Source organism: Colias croceus, chromosome 24 (genome assembly GCF_905220415.1).
Source record: "Colias croceus chromosome 24, ilColCroc2.1".
Taxonomy (NCBI): domain Eukaryota; kingdom Metazoa; phylum Arthropoda; class Insecta; order Lepidoptera; family Pieridae; genus Colias; species Colias croceus.
Window position 1 is genome coordinate 4,916,758 of NC_059560.1, and position 13,964 is coordinate 4,930,721.

Sequence of the window (13,964 nt, forward strand, 5' to 3'; positions counted from 1 at the left end):
GCACTGGTAGCTTGAGAGTCACCTGAGTGGCGACAAAGTCACGCTCGTTTACGACTTCTAGTGTCTTGTTATTTAGATTTCTATGGTACATATTATTATTCATCTTAATTTATCATCTCTTTTTAATGATTCCGAGGGCCTCCACAATGTTCTGTGGCCTCCACATATTTTTGACGCCCTATTTACTTGACTGTTGACAACACACTTGACCTTTGACAATGATTATCAAAGAGATGATTAATGACATGTGAAAACCGCAAATGACTGATGAGTGATGACATGTTTTTTGTGTCAACTGTCAAATTTTAAAATATGGAAGAGAAAGATATTTTTAATGTTTTATAAATTAGTATAGTATATATGTACTGTGATTATACTGTACATTATGTTTATTTATGTTGTGCTCATTTAAATCTAAAACGAATTATGTATTTAAGGGGTTGGCTTTAGTTAACTGCCGCACGAATTTGTTGGAAATATTTATATTGTTAGTTAGCTAGGTAATGTAAGATTGTAATTCCAAAATATTATCGTTAGGAAACTTGTAGTTTTTTAGTTATTAATTTTTAAAGTTAATAGTTTTTTTGTGCGAAAAAAGCGCATTTATCCGTTTTGTTGTGCAAAAAAAGCGGACCAAGACGTTCCATTTCACTGTACTGTGACTTGACTCAGCGGCCGGCGAGTGCCAAAAGCGACTTTAGGGCGATTCCCACTCAAACAAAAAAAAAATCTACGTAAGTAGGTTAAAAAACTATTAAACTTTTATTTTTAATATCCAAATAGGTAGCGAGGAGCGAAGCGACGAGCGTGTTAGGTTAACTCTTGAACTGCCGCACGAGCCGAGCGAGCGAAGCGAGCGTGCCGCGGCAGCGGCCGGCGAGTGCCAGAAGCGACTTTAGGGCGATTCCCACTCAAATAAAAAAACTGCGTAGGCTTACACAACTTGTTTGTATTTTATTTATGTATCGTAAATTTTTTGTTATTATCGTCTAATGCTTAGTTAAAATGATTTAACACCAATTCCATACATTTTGAGGTTAGAATAGGAAAATTGATTTTTCTCCAAAACTATTGGTTTCCTAACTTTCCCCTTTTGGGGGGAGGGTCCCCCCCTCCTCCTCCCCCCTCCCCTCCCACAAAAAACCTATAATACGTGCGGCAGTTAACTAAAGAAACCCCTATTTAAGCATTAAGTGAAAGTTACAATGATAGTAAAACATAACTCAAAGTAAAAAGTTATTAATAAAGTAGTTATTTATCTAACATAACTATCAATATAATGGCTGAAGTAGTTCTGAACGTACTGCCCACTATCAATAACGATATCTCAAATAGTGCTATAGAATCGAATACTCCAAACTTATCAGAAAGTAGTCCAAACTCTGAACATATTTTGAGTCAAGAACAGTTAATAGTAACACAGCCTCTCAGTAGTAACCATGAAATACCTGACGATCCAGAAGCAGAAGAAAATAGACGGCGAAATGATGACTGTTGTTGCGCTCCATATGAAATTGATGAATATGACATATATTTCTTGTGCCGCTGCATAGCATGGTGTTGTGTTCGAATTGGAGAATGTACGGAGGCTTGCTTTGACGGATGTGGAGAATGTATAACATCTTGTTGTGAGTCTAATGGAGATGTCAATAGTGGTGACGCAGACTGCTGTAGCAATGCGGATGGGTGTGATTGTGATTGCAGTTGCTTTGATTGAAAGTGAAAATCAGTGTTTTTGAGGAATGTGGCCATTTACTTAGTATTTTATGGTATTTAATGTATTGCTTGTTGTATACTTTATGTTATTCTTAACTAAGGTGCTTAAAGGATTTTAGTTTAAGTTTTCCTGTTTACAATGTAATAGTATCTGCAGTAGATTAGGTAATTATTTATACAACTCTTTTAATCTAATGATATATTTTTATATGTATGTTGTATGTTGAATATAGAAATGTGTAATACTCACCATTTACTTGTATCTTACTATATGTGTAAGAATTAAAGGATAATATGCATAATTATGATTATAAAAATTGTTTAGTGTCTTAAGTTCAAAACATATAATACCTATGTAGTGGGCTAAATTAAAAAAATATATGTACATGTATTCTGTTTGCAAACTTTCTACTTAAACAATATATAATAAATACAAAATATAATATAATAATATTAAATACAAAATACAATATATTATATTAATGTAATACATATTTATTTTTTTAAAGTTAAAGTTATTTTTTTTGTATGAAGTTTGTTATTTGGACTTACATCAAATATTTTATTTTTGTATAAAAATATGCTTGCATTCATTATAAGCTTGTTAACATTTTATAGGTAGGTATGTTATGAAGTATGAACTATTATTGACTTATTATTATGTATATTTTTAATTCTTGATAAATCATGCAAAATATTTTAGACTGATGTCACAAAACATAAGAATTAGGTACCTAGTTAAAAAAATAAGGTAAAAAATAATAATCAAATTATTCACTCTGCTCATTAATTTTTAGAGCTGTTTAATTTTATATGTTATTACATAATTATAATCTTTTATATTTAGAGGCATCATAAGCCATTTACTTTATTAAATGTCTATAATAATAAAAATGAAATTAAGTGCTTCAAATATATATCATACTGTGATGAAATTTTTGAATATCAATAAGGCTGACTTTAAACTTATAAAGTGTATTTTAGGTGATAAAATGACAATAAAAGTATGAAATTCTTAAATGTGTTTTTTTTTTCTATTCACAAGATCTTTGGAAAAATTGAGAGCATCCTATTGAAATAAATTTAAGACTATGTCCTAGTTATAAGTTACATCATTAATGAAAGACACCTACAATTCCTTAAGTAACAATCACTGTAGAGAAATAAAATAATACCTATATTTAGGTCATATTTAGGTAAAATAAATAGTAATGAGGTATTTAAAAATATTGATAGTGATTTCCTTCCATAGACTCCTACCTACAATATGTCTTCTTTTGAGATTATTTCTTATTATCTATGAGAAACATATTAGATACCTATGTTACCGGCCAAACCCGATTTCAGGACAAATTAGTTTTGCCTAGGCCAAACTAGTTTGTCCTATACACGATCGGATGAACTGGTATAGCCTAGGCCAAACTAGTTCATCCTAAGACCAATAGGATAAAATAAGTACGCACACACCCAGGATAAACTAGTTTTACAAGTAGGTAATAAAGATAGCATTTCTAGAATATATAATGAAGATACACCTGTTTAAGTTTATTCATAGAAGTGAAAGTAGGGGGGGGACAGAACTAAATATTCAATGCTATTTTTTCCAAAATAATAAAAAATGGAATCTTTTGTAAGTATTTATTTGGAGTATTATTTTCAATTTAAATGCTCTTTTAATATGATCCTGCTAGCTTGTGACTGTTGGGATAAATAATAATAAATAGTTACAACTTTTAAGTAAATATAATGTCATTTTCTACACAATGAAAACCAATAAGTACAAATAAATAGAATCAGATATAAATTTTATAGAGGCACGACAAAACATTACATTAGGGATTATTTAAATTAATTTTAATTGCAATACTGAACAACTAATCTATATTCTATACATATTTGGTGCATACAATATAAATACATGAACACTATCAGTCTTACCACAAAATGAGAGAAATTTAACAGATATCTGCTTTGAGACGGTTACACATAGTCTTTATCACTTTAGAATCAATTGATAAGAGTAAGACTGTAAATTATCTAAGATTTTTGTTATAAAGCTGTAAAAGTCTTATTTGCAGTCTTAAACCTTGAGGCTGAACTTATATAAACTTATTCATTAGCGGTTGCACCAGAGCTGTCGGCATTATCGTCAGCTTTTCTTTTACTGCCAGCTTGCTTTCTCTTTTCCGGTTTATATTTCTCCCATTTCTTATGATTCAGAGTATCAAAGTCGTCGCAATGCCGGGCAATTTCCCGCAAATAACCGGATAAATGCAGTAATTCTCTATCTTTGTCTCTGTTTAAATGCGCTTGTCGGAATGCTCGTATTTTCAACCCGCTTTTTGGATTCATGATGAAGTTCCTTCGAATGTCGTCGAACATTATTGTGTTCTTTGAGCTGTATTGCGGGTATTTACCCCAAATAACGCCTAGAGGTTTTACCTGTAAAACAAATGAGTATAAATTAATGATTTCAATGGTTGTTGAGTATGATTATGTAGTGTATGTATAGCATTAACTAAAAATGTAATACATTAATTACTTATTATTTTTTATTTACAAATTAATAAAAGAAATAAGCAGGAACAATTACAGATGATTGCACAGATTAAAAAGTTAACAAAGACAAAAAATATTATGTATTTACTAAACGAAAACATATACTTACATCAATAGTACCATATTTAGGTGTGTGTACAGTGATCATAGCTAAGTAATCCAAATAGAACATTATCTTATAATCCTGGTGCGTAGACACGCCCAATAATTTCATCTTCTCCTCTATCCATTTCATACCAGTTGCCGACCAGATCACAATGTCATAGTCTTTGTAAGCTGATGTTAGAAATTCGTGTAGGAATGGACGCATTAACTCGTAACCTGAAATAAATATCACATAATTTTATGAACAAATAAAATCATGAATCCTTATCCTTGCTTCCTTACTAATGTTATGGAAGTGAAAATATGGTTGTTTATTTTGTCTTTAATGTCACATAGAAATGGTTTAATGGCTATTTTTATAGATAAATAATTTTTGCTTGAAAATACAGACTATTATTAAAAAAAAATATGTCATACCTGTTTCTGCAACTGATCTATGATCAAACAGAGTGTAGTCTATATCCAGTACTAACAATTTCTTATCAGGTCTTGGTTCATTCAATACTTTTATTTTATAATCTCGTACCCTTTTATTGATCTTTGCTAAATAAATCTGAAAAAAGCATATGTTTATAATTAAGTATACATTTTCCACTTTCTTTTTACAATTAAGAAATTATAAAATATATTAAGCAATGTAATTGCCTATTAAATAAGAAAAGATATAGAGGGTAACATGGATTAACACTTAGAATAGGTTTAGAAATTAAAGACTTTTTAACGGATTTTAAACGCGATTTATTCATTCTATTATTTTCCCGACGTTTCGACGTTCTGTCTCCCCGTGACCACGCTCGCTGTAAAGTGTTAATTTCTAAATGTATAATACTCGCGTAAAATCAAACCAATCAAAAAACTAGAAAATACTACTTAGAATAGGTTTTATATCGGAAATCCAAATTACAAAACGCGGAAAAAGCAGCGGCGGAAAGCTAGTAGTTAATACCATCAAAATTACAACAATCAAATTTTTTATCATAAATTAAATACCTCTTGATTTTCTACATCCACCTCTTCTTCTTCAATATCCAAATCGTTAATAACATCATCCCCACCATCAGGCTTAGACTGAGCGCCTTGTATCGCCTCTTCTAGCGAACCCATCATCATTATTTTGAGGTTCGGTTTCAAATTCAGCTCAGATAGAGTGTAGTTATCTGTGGCTACCTTTCCTGAGAAATATTATTCATTTATTAAGGACCAGTATTTTCTGAGATTAGCATGTTCAAACAAACTCAGCTTCATAATATTAAGTAGGTATAGATGTGCAAGGCAATGCCAATGACTCATCAACAAATAAACCAGTTGTGTTGGGATTCACTATGGTGCATTATTTTCATAAACTTGTTATTATTTTAAATTTATAATGATTTTCATGCCCATATGGCATGAGGGAGTACTTGGTATAAAATATAATATTTAGTCTAGAAAACATATTAACTAGTTTTATATGAAAATGCCATGAGATGCGATGAATTCGTCTGTTAGTATGCAGCATATTGCAGATCCTAATGAAACAAATGTTACCTCAAATTTCGGTCACTTTTTAAATTTATGGTAACTGGGAACAAATACTTACTACATGGCATATTAAAATTAAACAAAACCCTCATATTAAATATGTTAACGCAGCTTATAAATTAAATATAAATACCTTGAAATTTAACATTGAGAAGCTTTTGTCTTTCCGGTCTAACTCCTGTGGCATTTTCTATGGCGACTTTCAACATTGCTACCGAGTCCGACCGCGATAGTTCTGGAAGATCATATTCCTTTCCATTCCACTTCACAAACAACTTTATAGGCTGATCTAAATCACACATTTTTCCATTTATTTTTTAACAAAACGTGTTACGATAACACTTGTAACACTTACACATAAACAAAACAATTGACATTTACGTTTGAAGTCATGTCGGATTGAAGTCAATGTCAAAATGACAGTGCGTTTTTTTAGGCTATAGATGCGTTCAATCTGATGTATAATCAAAGTTGTTGTGCATAAAAGATCAAGGTAAATATTATAATTATTATTAAAATGTCAAAATTAATTAAACGCTATCGTTATTAATTTATATGTATAATACAATACTTTACCAAGGAATTAAATAAGCTAACTCCATATATCTATATTAGTCTAAGATCCCACCGCAGGATTAGACCAGTGCAAACTTAGCACCCCATCTATGGAATTTTGGGTCGAAAATGACCTTGATCGTTAGGTCCCCGTTAGGTCCTTTAAGGTCCCACAATTTTTTCGTTAGGTCCCCTTTAGTTTTTTTTTTAATTATTTTTTAAATTTTAGGTATAAAAAAGTGCACTTTAGCACCCCATCCATAGAATTTTGGGTCAAAAATGACCTTAATCGATAGGTCTCCGTTAGGTCCTATAAGGTCCCACAATTTTTTCGTTAGGTCCCCTTTAGTTTTTTTTTTTTAATATTTTTTTTTTAATTTTAGGTATAAAAAAGTTATACTTTAGCACCCCATCCATAGCAAAATTGGCGAATTTTATTAAAATCGTATTCTTTACCGTTAAGTCCGTAGAGGCCCATCGTTGAAATTGTTAAATTATTCTATTAAAATTTATATATACATATATAAGAAAGTCGTGTTAGTTACTCCACTTATAACTCAAGAACGGCTGAACCGATTTAGCTGAAATTTGGCAGGGAGGTAGTTTAGAGCCAGGAGAAGGATATAGGATACTAAATACGTACCACGGGTGAAGCCGGGGCGGACCACTAGTTATAAATAATTGAAACCTGCGCATGCGCCTTAGAGCATTAAGGCATGCGCACATCATACATAAACAGTGCGAAATTTAAATTGGTATCGTTTCATTTATTAAATTAAATCAATAAATAAATCTATACTAGTCACGTCTGGTTCAAAAGATGAAACTGGCTTTTTATTTTGAAAATTTAATGGCAACACTTGACAGTTAACTGTCATTAAAACCTGAGTTGTTGATGTGTCAAAGCTTGTCAAAGTGATCTTTTTTTCTGCGATTTTAGCTTAGGATTTTAGTGATTTCAAAAAAAAATTATTTTTAAAAACTGAGTTGAAAACATGACGAAAAGTTTAAACTATGATTAATAAATTTAAAATGAAACAATTTGAAAGAGAACAAGTTTTCAAGGAAAAACAAGAGTGTTTACGAGAAATATCTCAATGCATTGTTAAGTGTGACTTGATATTTTGATGCTTTTCATCTTGATTGCATTGCACATTATTATAAGTAGGTATGATTTGTTTTATATTATTATTATTATTTTGCTTGATTTATTTATTGATTTAATTTAATAAATGAAACGATACAAATTTAAATTTCGCACTGTTTATGTATGATGTGCGCATGCCTTAATGCTCTAAGGCGCATGCGCAGGTTTCAATTATTTTATAACTAGTGGTCCGCCCCGGCTTCGCCCGTGGTACATATTTAGTATCCTATATCCTTCTCCTGGCTCTAAACTACCTCCCTGCCAAATTTCAGCTAAATCGGTTCAGCCGTTCTTGAGTTATAAGTGGAGTAACTAACACGACTTTCTTATATATGTATATATAAATTTTAATAGAATAATTTAACAATTTCAACGATGGGCCTCTACGCACCTAACGGTAAAGAATACGATTTTGATAAAATTCGCCAATTTTGCTATGGATGGGGTGCTAAAGTGTAACTTTTTTATACCTAAAATTAAAAAAAAAATATTAAAAAAAAACTAAAGGGGACCTAACGAAAAAATTGTGGGACCTTATAGGACCTAACGGAGACCTATCGATTAAGGTCATTTTTGACCCAAAATTCTATGGATGGGGTGCTAAAGTGCACTTTTTTATACCTAAAATTTAAAAAATTATTTAAAAATAAACTAAAGGGGACCTAACGAAAAAATTGTGGGACCTTAAAGGACCTAACGGGGACCTAACGATCAAGGTCATTTTCGACCCAAAATTCCATAGATGGGGTGCTAAGTTTGCACTGGTCAGGATTAGTGCGTTCATAATTTATTTGCTAAAATCAAAATTGTATATATAATATATCGACTGGGTTGCCAGTCAAACTTTGGCCGCAAGTTTACTCTACTAATACTAATCCCTAGTTCCCTACACATCCAAAAACCAAATACTATATTATTGTAGTAAATAAAATCAACCATAATGATAACTGTATTATTTATTTATTGTATACGTAATCGTCTTTCTTTTCTTCATTTTCAGGAACTTCCTCGAGATACACTTCAGGTTCATAGTGTGGATCAAGAGATTTGCTTTTTATAATTTCTTTGTAAATGAAGGCCGATTTCCTGGGCGTCCTTGAGCGGTCCTCATTCGAAAAGTCTACTTCGTATAATCCGAATTTTGCGCTAAAGAATAAAACAAAGATTATTCTAGAAAAAAATCATCCAAACTTAATATATATAATAATGCAATTAGCCTTGCATCTGACTAGCTGTGCCCCGCGGTTTCATCAGCGTAGATCCACTCCTGGTTGGTCTTAGCGTGATGTTATACATAATATAGCCTATAGCCTTACTCGCTAAATGAGCAACCTACTGAAATAATTATTTTTCAAATCGAACCAGTAATTCCCGATATTAGTGCGTTCAAACAAACAAACAAATTCTTCAGCTTTATAATATTAGTATAGATAATAAACATATTCAATAGGTAATATTTGAGAACGTTATTATGCTATCATCTATATTGTCATAACTCATAACAAATCGGAGAGGCTCTTATCACACTTTTTTAACATTTCGTTATGAAAAGACGACTTACTTATATCCATCCCTCCATTCAAAAGCGTCTATCATACTCCAAACGCTATATCCTTGCACATTACAGCCAGCATCTATGGCATCCAATAAAGCAGATAAATAATTCCTTAGATAACGTATCCTATCTTCATCGAGAAGACCACCGGCTGTTGACCAGCCGTTTTCGGTTATATAAACCAATGGATTATCGTACAGTCTGTTCACTTCTCGTAACATTTTATAAAATCCCCATGGCACTTCCTGTAAAGATTATTTATTTAGCGTATCTGGGAAAAATATTAATAATTAAAAGGTAATATAACACCCTCTTACATCGGAGAAAAACCATAATAATTATTGTGAGTAGTTATCTGATTGTAAAAAAAACATAAATTTTATTCGTACTTGCATTAATTGTATTGGACTAGCAAGTGAGCATTAGGTACCTGCAACCAATCCGTCTGTGATTGTGGCCACATTGAATCCTTTACAATGACGACTCCCATATCGTCCATATAAGATGGCACTGGGTACATGCCTTCTATCGAAGCATCCCTATATACCATTTTAGTTGTATATGAATTGATGCCCAGAAAATCTGCTGATCCTCGTATAGCAGTCACTTCAGTTGCAGATAGTTCTGGAAGTCGTGATCGCTTGAAACTTTGTTCAGCGCTTTTCCCTGCAATTTTCCTTTTAAATTCTTCCGGGAAGTCGCCCTCTTTTGTGAATATTGGATGCGCGTATTGGCCAAACTGAAAAATTTTAAACAAAATATCTTATTGTAAACATTGTTGACGTAAAATCATCAACAACTTTTCCTTCCTGGCTGAAAAACCAATTCTATCGAAAACACATTTATAGTTATCTATACGGAAATATTTAAATTTGATGTACTTTTGGTATTAATATTATAGAAATTACCATAGGAACAGACATGGTAGGTAGGTAAAAGTATAAAAAGGACCCTCAAACTCACTAAGAACTGTCTTGCATCCCGTGCAGCTTGATGGTCATCAGGATTATCGGACGTCGGTTCGAACCAGGTAAAGTTCAAAGCAATACCAATTGTTCCATTCTGATGCTCTCTAAACATTTCATCATACAAGTGATAAGCATTAGCATGAGCCAGAAGAACATTTTTGGCACACGCATAATCGGCTATTCCAGTCATATTTAACATCGGCGCCAAAAGGTCTGAACCATACCCGCCGTAGCAAATCTCACTAGGCCCATTAATAGTAATCCAGTGTTTAACTCTATCCCCAAAATTTTCAAATAAAACACTAGCGTAATCTTTAAACCAATCCGCTATGTACGGATTGGTCCAACCTCCAATTTTCTGTAACTGCTGAGGTAAATCCCAATGATACATTGTTACAAATGGTTTTATACTATTGTTCAACATTTCATCTATAAGGTTATTGTAATAGTCTATTCCAGCTTTGTTCACATTATTTGCAAAGCCATCAGGAAGGATTCTAGGCCATGAAATAGAGAACTTGTAGAAATCTAAGCCAAGATCTTTCATAATTTCTACGTCCTGTTTGTAAAAATGATAAGAATTTGCAGACACATCGCCTGTACTTCCATCTTGAATGGGTGACGTTTTCTCGTGAGATGTTACGTCCCATATAGATAAACCTTTGCCTGAAATAAATAACTTCGATATTATTTGATCCCTCACTTAAAAAATATACAACAAAGTAAAACTAAAATTTGCCAAACGTACCTGTCTGCTGTTAAAATAATTTTTTAATCGTTCATCGGTTATATTTTGAGTTAAATCATTCTACAAAGCAACAAAGAAAAAAAATCTTTTCTCTATCTTAGTAGCTAATATTGTGGTTTATGTTAAGGAATATTTACCGTCATCAAAAGCACCTCCTTCCACTTGATAAGCCGACGTCGAGGCTCCAAACAGGAATCCTTCAGGGAAACTTCTCACTTTACTTTTAGATGCAACACGATTTCCACTATTAAATATAAGTAGAAAACTGCAATGTAAAAAACTTTAAAAAATGCAGATACATAATAAAAATACGTAACTAATAAAACATTTTTAAATTTTGACCATTTTTTTCTAAAATTTATTTTTACAAAACTGTCTATAATTTTTTTTCTACGAAGGATGAGCAAAAGAATATTCTGATTTCTGAAAGATCGAATTGATTTACTTAAAATTAATAAGTAGCTATGTTCAATAACGAATCAAATAAAACTTACAGAAATAAATATAACGATGGAGCCATCACAGCAAGGCGCTAACGAGTAGACTGATCGTAATACAATAGATACAAACAGCGGGTTAGTCTCAAACAATAATGATACATAATACTTAATTGGTTAATCATCGTCAGTATAAAAAAAAAATATTATCCGTCGTCTCTGTCTGTAGGTAAGCGATAAATTGAATAGTCCTTAATTACCTACTCTCCGTTTGTAATAATGTACTCTATGGTCCTTACTACTGCGCTATTTGTTTTCCTTTTGTGCTCCCTGAGTAGAATGGATTTCGAGGAAAGTTTGAGATTCAAGATTCCAAAGAAGCTTCGAACACACTACTAGTTTGAAGTAAAAGAAAATGTTAAAAAAACTGGCAGAATTTGTACTTCGATGCATATATTGATAATTCAATTTTTAGGAGATGAAATAACTGACTAACTGTGTGTGATACAGTGAAACAAGTTCCACTTTAAAAAAAGGATAACATTATTAAGCTTATTTAGCTTACAGGGTGGTTATTAGTATTTAGTAGTATTTTAATGAAGTCTATGTGTAGACATAAGAGAATCAAAGGAGAATGGCAAACTCCCATAGGACTCTGGGCCTGATCGTTACACTGATGATTTATGGGTGATTAAATAGATAAAAATATACAGACTCTATGAATATAATAATTATAGATCTTTTCTATGGGATAGCAGAGATATTGGGATATTGATTAAGATCAATTTTGAATATAATGTTACTAAGGCCCTTCTGCCATTAGGTAAGTACGATACTTCTAGAATACGATACTCGCGTAGAATACTACTTAGATATTTGCTGGCTACCCGATGCTCGCATATTATGCGACTGAAAAATGACTAAATTCAAAATTATTGTGCCTCGTTTTTGTGGACCGACGTTATCATAATAATAATTCATTTATTTATTGCAACAACAGTTACGTCGTTATGTCGAGCAATCAGCAATTCCAGTGACGAAGAAGCTCTTGCAGTTTTTCTTTTTTATAGAAATAGAAGACGCCAACGTAAGAGTAAGAAGTACTGGATTCATCCATATATTGAAAGAAACATAAATTGTAGAGTTTTTGTAGCCGAACGAGAACTACAACATGATGATTAGATATTTTTATCTTTCTAACGAAGAGATACGCGCGAGAGTCGAGACGCGATGCAAAAGCGACCGATACGGTGAGTAGTGCTATACCATAGAGGAAGGATGTATGTGCTATACTAGTCGCGGACGTGTAGGATACCAGTAGCGTAGTGTGCGAGCCTACATAAAAATGTATGTGAGATACTCCGCGGCGACTAGTCTCCGAGACTTGCAGGATACTTGAATCGCCTATGCGTATCGTAATGGGAGAAGGGCCTAAAACTTCACTCAAATGTCAAACAACAAACATAAACAAATCACTCATCACTGACACAATTATGATTAATAATTTGACATTTTATTAATGGCCAGCTACCTAAATAAAAATGTTATAATTATTATTGATTAAGTAAAACATGTTTTTATTTTATAGAATGATCTAAATAAATTAAGATATGTGTTAAAAATAAGTTAAGTTTTGCTTCTGATTTATAAAGCATTTGAATTCAATAAAATTAAAAATAAAATATAGACATTCATTCGTATTAATCGATATATTCGACTTTTTTACTCCTGACAACACTGACAATCTCTGCTTGATAAGACCGGTAGTCATAGAAATCTAAATAACAATGCCGCTAGTGAACACATTATCTTTTTTTTCAAAGATTTGTTTTCCCATAGAATCAGAAGTAAATATTTTACCAAGAATTACTAAAAATAACATAATGAATTTTAAATATATTTTGATTTCTGTAACAGTTAGGCCCAGTTTCGCCATTCTCCTTTAGGTACCAACGAACGTTAACAGTAGAGAAACTCTTATATTAATATTATGTTAAGTAGTTATAGTTTTAATAATCAGGCTTATTTACTGTATTAGTTCTGCAATTGTGTTCAATAATAATACCCCCCCCCCCCCCCCATAGTTTCAATATGAGATCATCCTTGGCAATACAATCGTAGAGTTTATAAAAATAAACAGTACCTACTATTCAATTGTTATCCGTTGAGACTTTGTTAATACATTAAAGTTTTGACGATATTGGATATATAGTTATTTTTCATACAACAAAACTTGAAAGTCTGTGAAATAGATAAGGTCTGTAAAATTAGTATGGCTATCGTGACAACAAAATAAAAGTGAAATCTTGGCTGAAATGTTAGTATACATTGTAAATTGTAGTCAGGTGCATACCTACCGTCGTATCTGCCGTATCAATTATACGGGGGCCCCCGCGCCAAGGGGGCCCCCAACGTGCAGAAGCAAAAATTACTAAAAACTTCCCAGAAAAGAAGAGAAATCTTTACCCTTCCTAAGGGCCCCCAAACAAATTTTTATACGGGGCCCGGTCAAGGCACGCTACGCTTCTGATTGTAGTAGGTATATTAATAATTGATACATAATATAGAACATATTTTTGTTTATTTTTGGACTGATTTCAGATTCGTATAGGTAGAATAATTTAACTAGGTATACAGTATACCTACTGTGTAT

The 13,964-nt window shown here is 32.3% G+C and overlaps 3 protein-coding genes across 3 annotated transcripts; 1 reads left to right on the forward strand and 2 right to left on the reverse strand.

Moving 5' to 3' along the window:
- The first annotated feature begins 309 nt into the window (after nt 1-309).
- Nucleotides 310-2,057, forward strand: LOC123702735. The gene is made up of 2 exons (XM_045650523.1): nt 310-437; nt 1,188-2,057. Exon 2 carries the CDS (start codon nt 1,280-1,282, stop codon nt 1,715-1,717), a length of 438 nt encoding a protein of 145 aa, XP_045506479.1. The 5' UTR covers nt 310-437; nt 1,188-1,279; the 3' UTR covers nt 1,718-2,057.
- A 1,283-nt stretch (nt 2,058-3,340) lies between these two features.
- LOC123702861 (ubiquitin-like domain-containing CTD phosphatase 1) lies at nt 3,341-6,274 on the reverse strand. Its single transcript, XM_045650694.1, has 5 exons — nt 6,035-6,274; nt 5,371-5,552; nt 4,798-4,933; nt 4,385-4,596; nt 3,341-4,158 (listed from the first exon to the last, which is right to left on the reverse strand). The coding sequence occupies exons 1-5, from the start codon at nt 6,201-6,203 to the stop codon at nt 3,826-3,828; spliced, it is 1,032 nt and encodes a 343-aa protein (XP_045506650.1). The 5' UTR covers nt 6,204-6,274; the 3' UTR covers nt 3,341-3,825.
- Nucleotides 6,275-8,559: 2,285 nt separating this feature from the next.
- On the reverse strand, nt 8,560-11,401 carry LOC123702645 (myrosinase 1-like). Its single transcript, XM_045650407.1, has 6 exons — nt 11,369-11,401; nt 11,012-11,139; nt 10,122-10,792; nt 9,589-9,897; nt 9,165-9,403; nt 8,560-8,749 (listed from the first exon to the last, which is right to left on the reverse strand). The coding sequence occupies exons 1-6, from the start codon at nt 11,392-11,394 to the stop codon at nt 8,560-8,562; spliced, it is 1,563 nt and encodes a 520-aa protein (XP_045506363.1). The 5' UTR covers nt 11,395-11,401.
- Between the last annotated feature and the right edge of the window lie 2,563 nt (nt 11,402-13,964).

Bases quoted from the DNA above. Each gene is read 5' to 3' on its own strand.
- LOC123702735 (XM_045650523.1), top strand. From the start codon at position 1,280: ATGGCTGAAGTAGTTCTGAACGTACTGCCCACTATCAATAACGATATC.
- LOC123702861 (XM_045650694.1), bottom strand. From the start codon at position 6,203: ATGTGTGATTTAGATCAGCCTATAAAGTTGTTTGTGAAGTGGAATGGA. The intron at 5,553-6,034 runs GTATTTATATTT...AATATTTCTCAG, and splicing joins TCTCAATGTTAAATTTCAAG to GAAAGGTAGCCACAGATAAC. The intron at 4,597-4,797 runs GTATGACATATT...TATTTATTTCAG, and splicing joins TAGATCAGTTGCAGAAACAG to GTTACGAGTTAATGCGTCCA.
- LOC123702645 (XM_045650407.1), bottom strand. From the start codon at position 11,394: ATGGCTCCATCGTTATATTTATTTCT. The intron at 11,140-11,368 runs GTAAGTTTTATT...TTTACATTGCAG, and splicing joins CCATCGTTATATTTATTTCT to TTTTCTACTTATATTTAATA. The intron at 8,750-9,164 runs GTAAGTCGTCTT...TTTATTCTTTAG, and splicing joins GAATGGAGGGATGGATATAA to CGCAAAATTCGGATTATACG.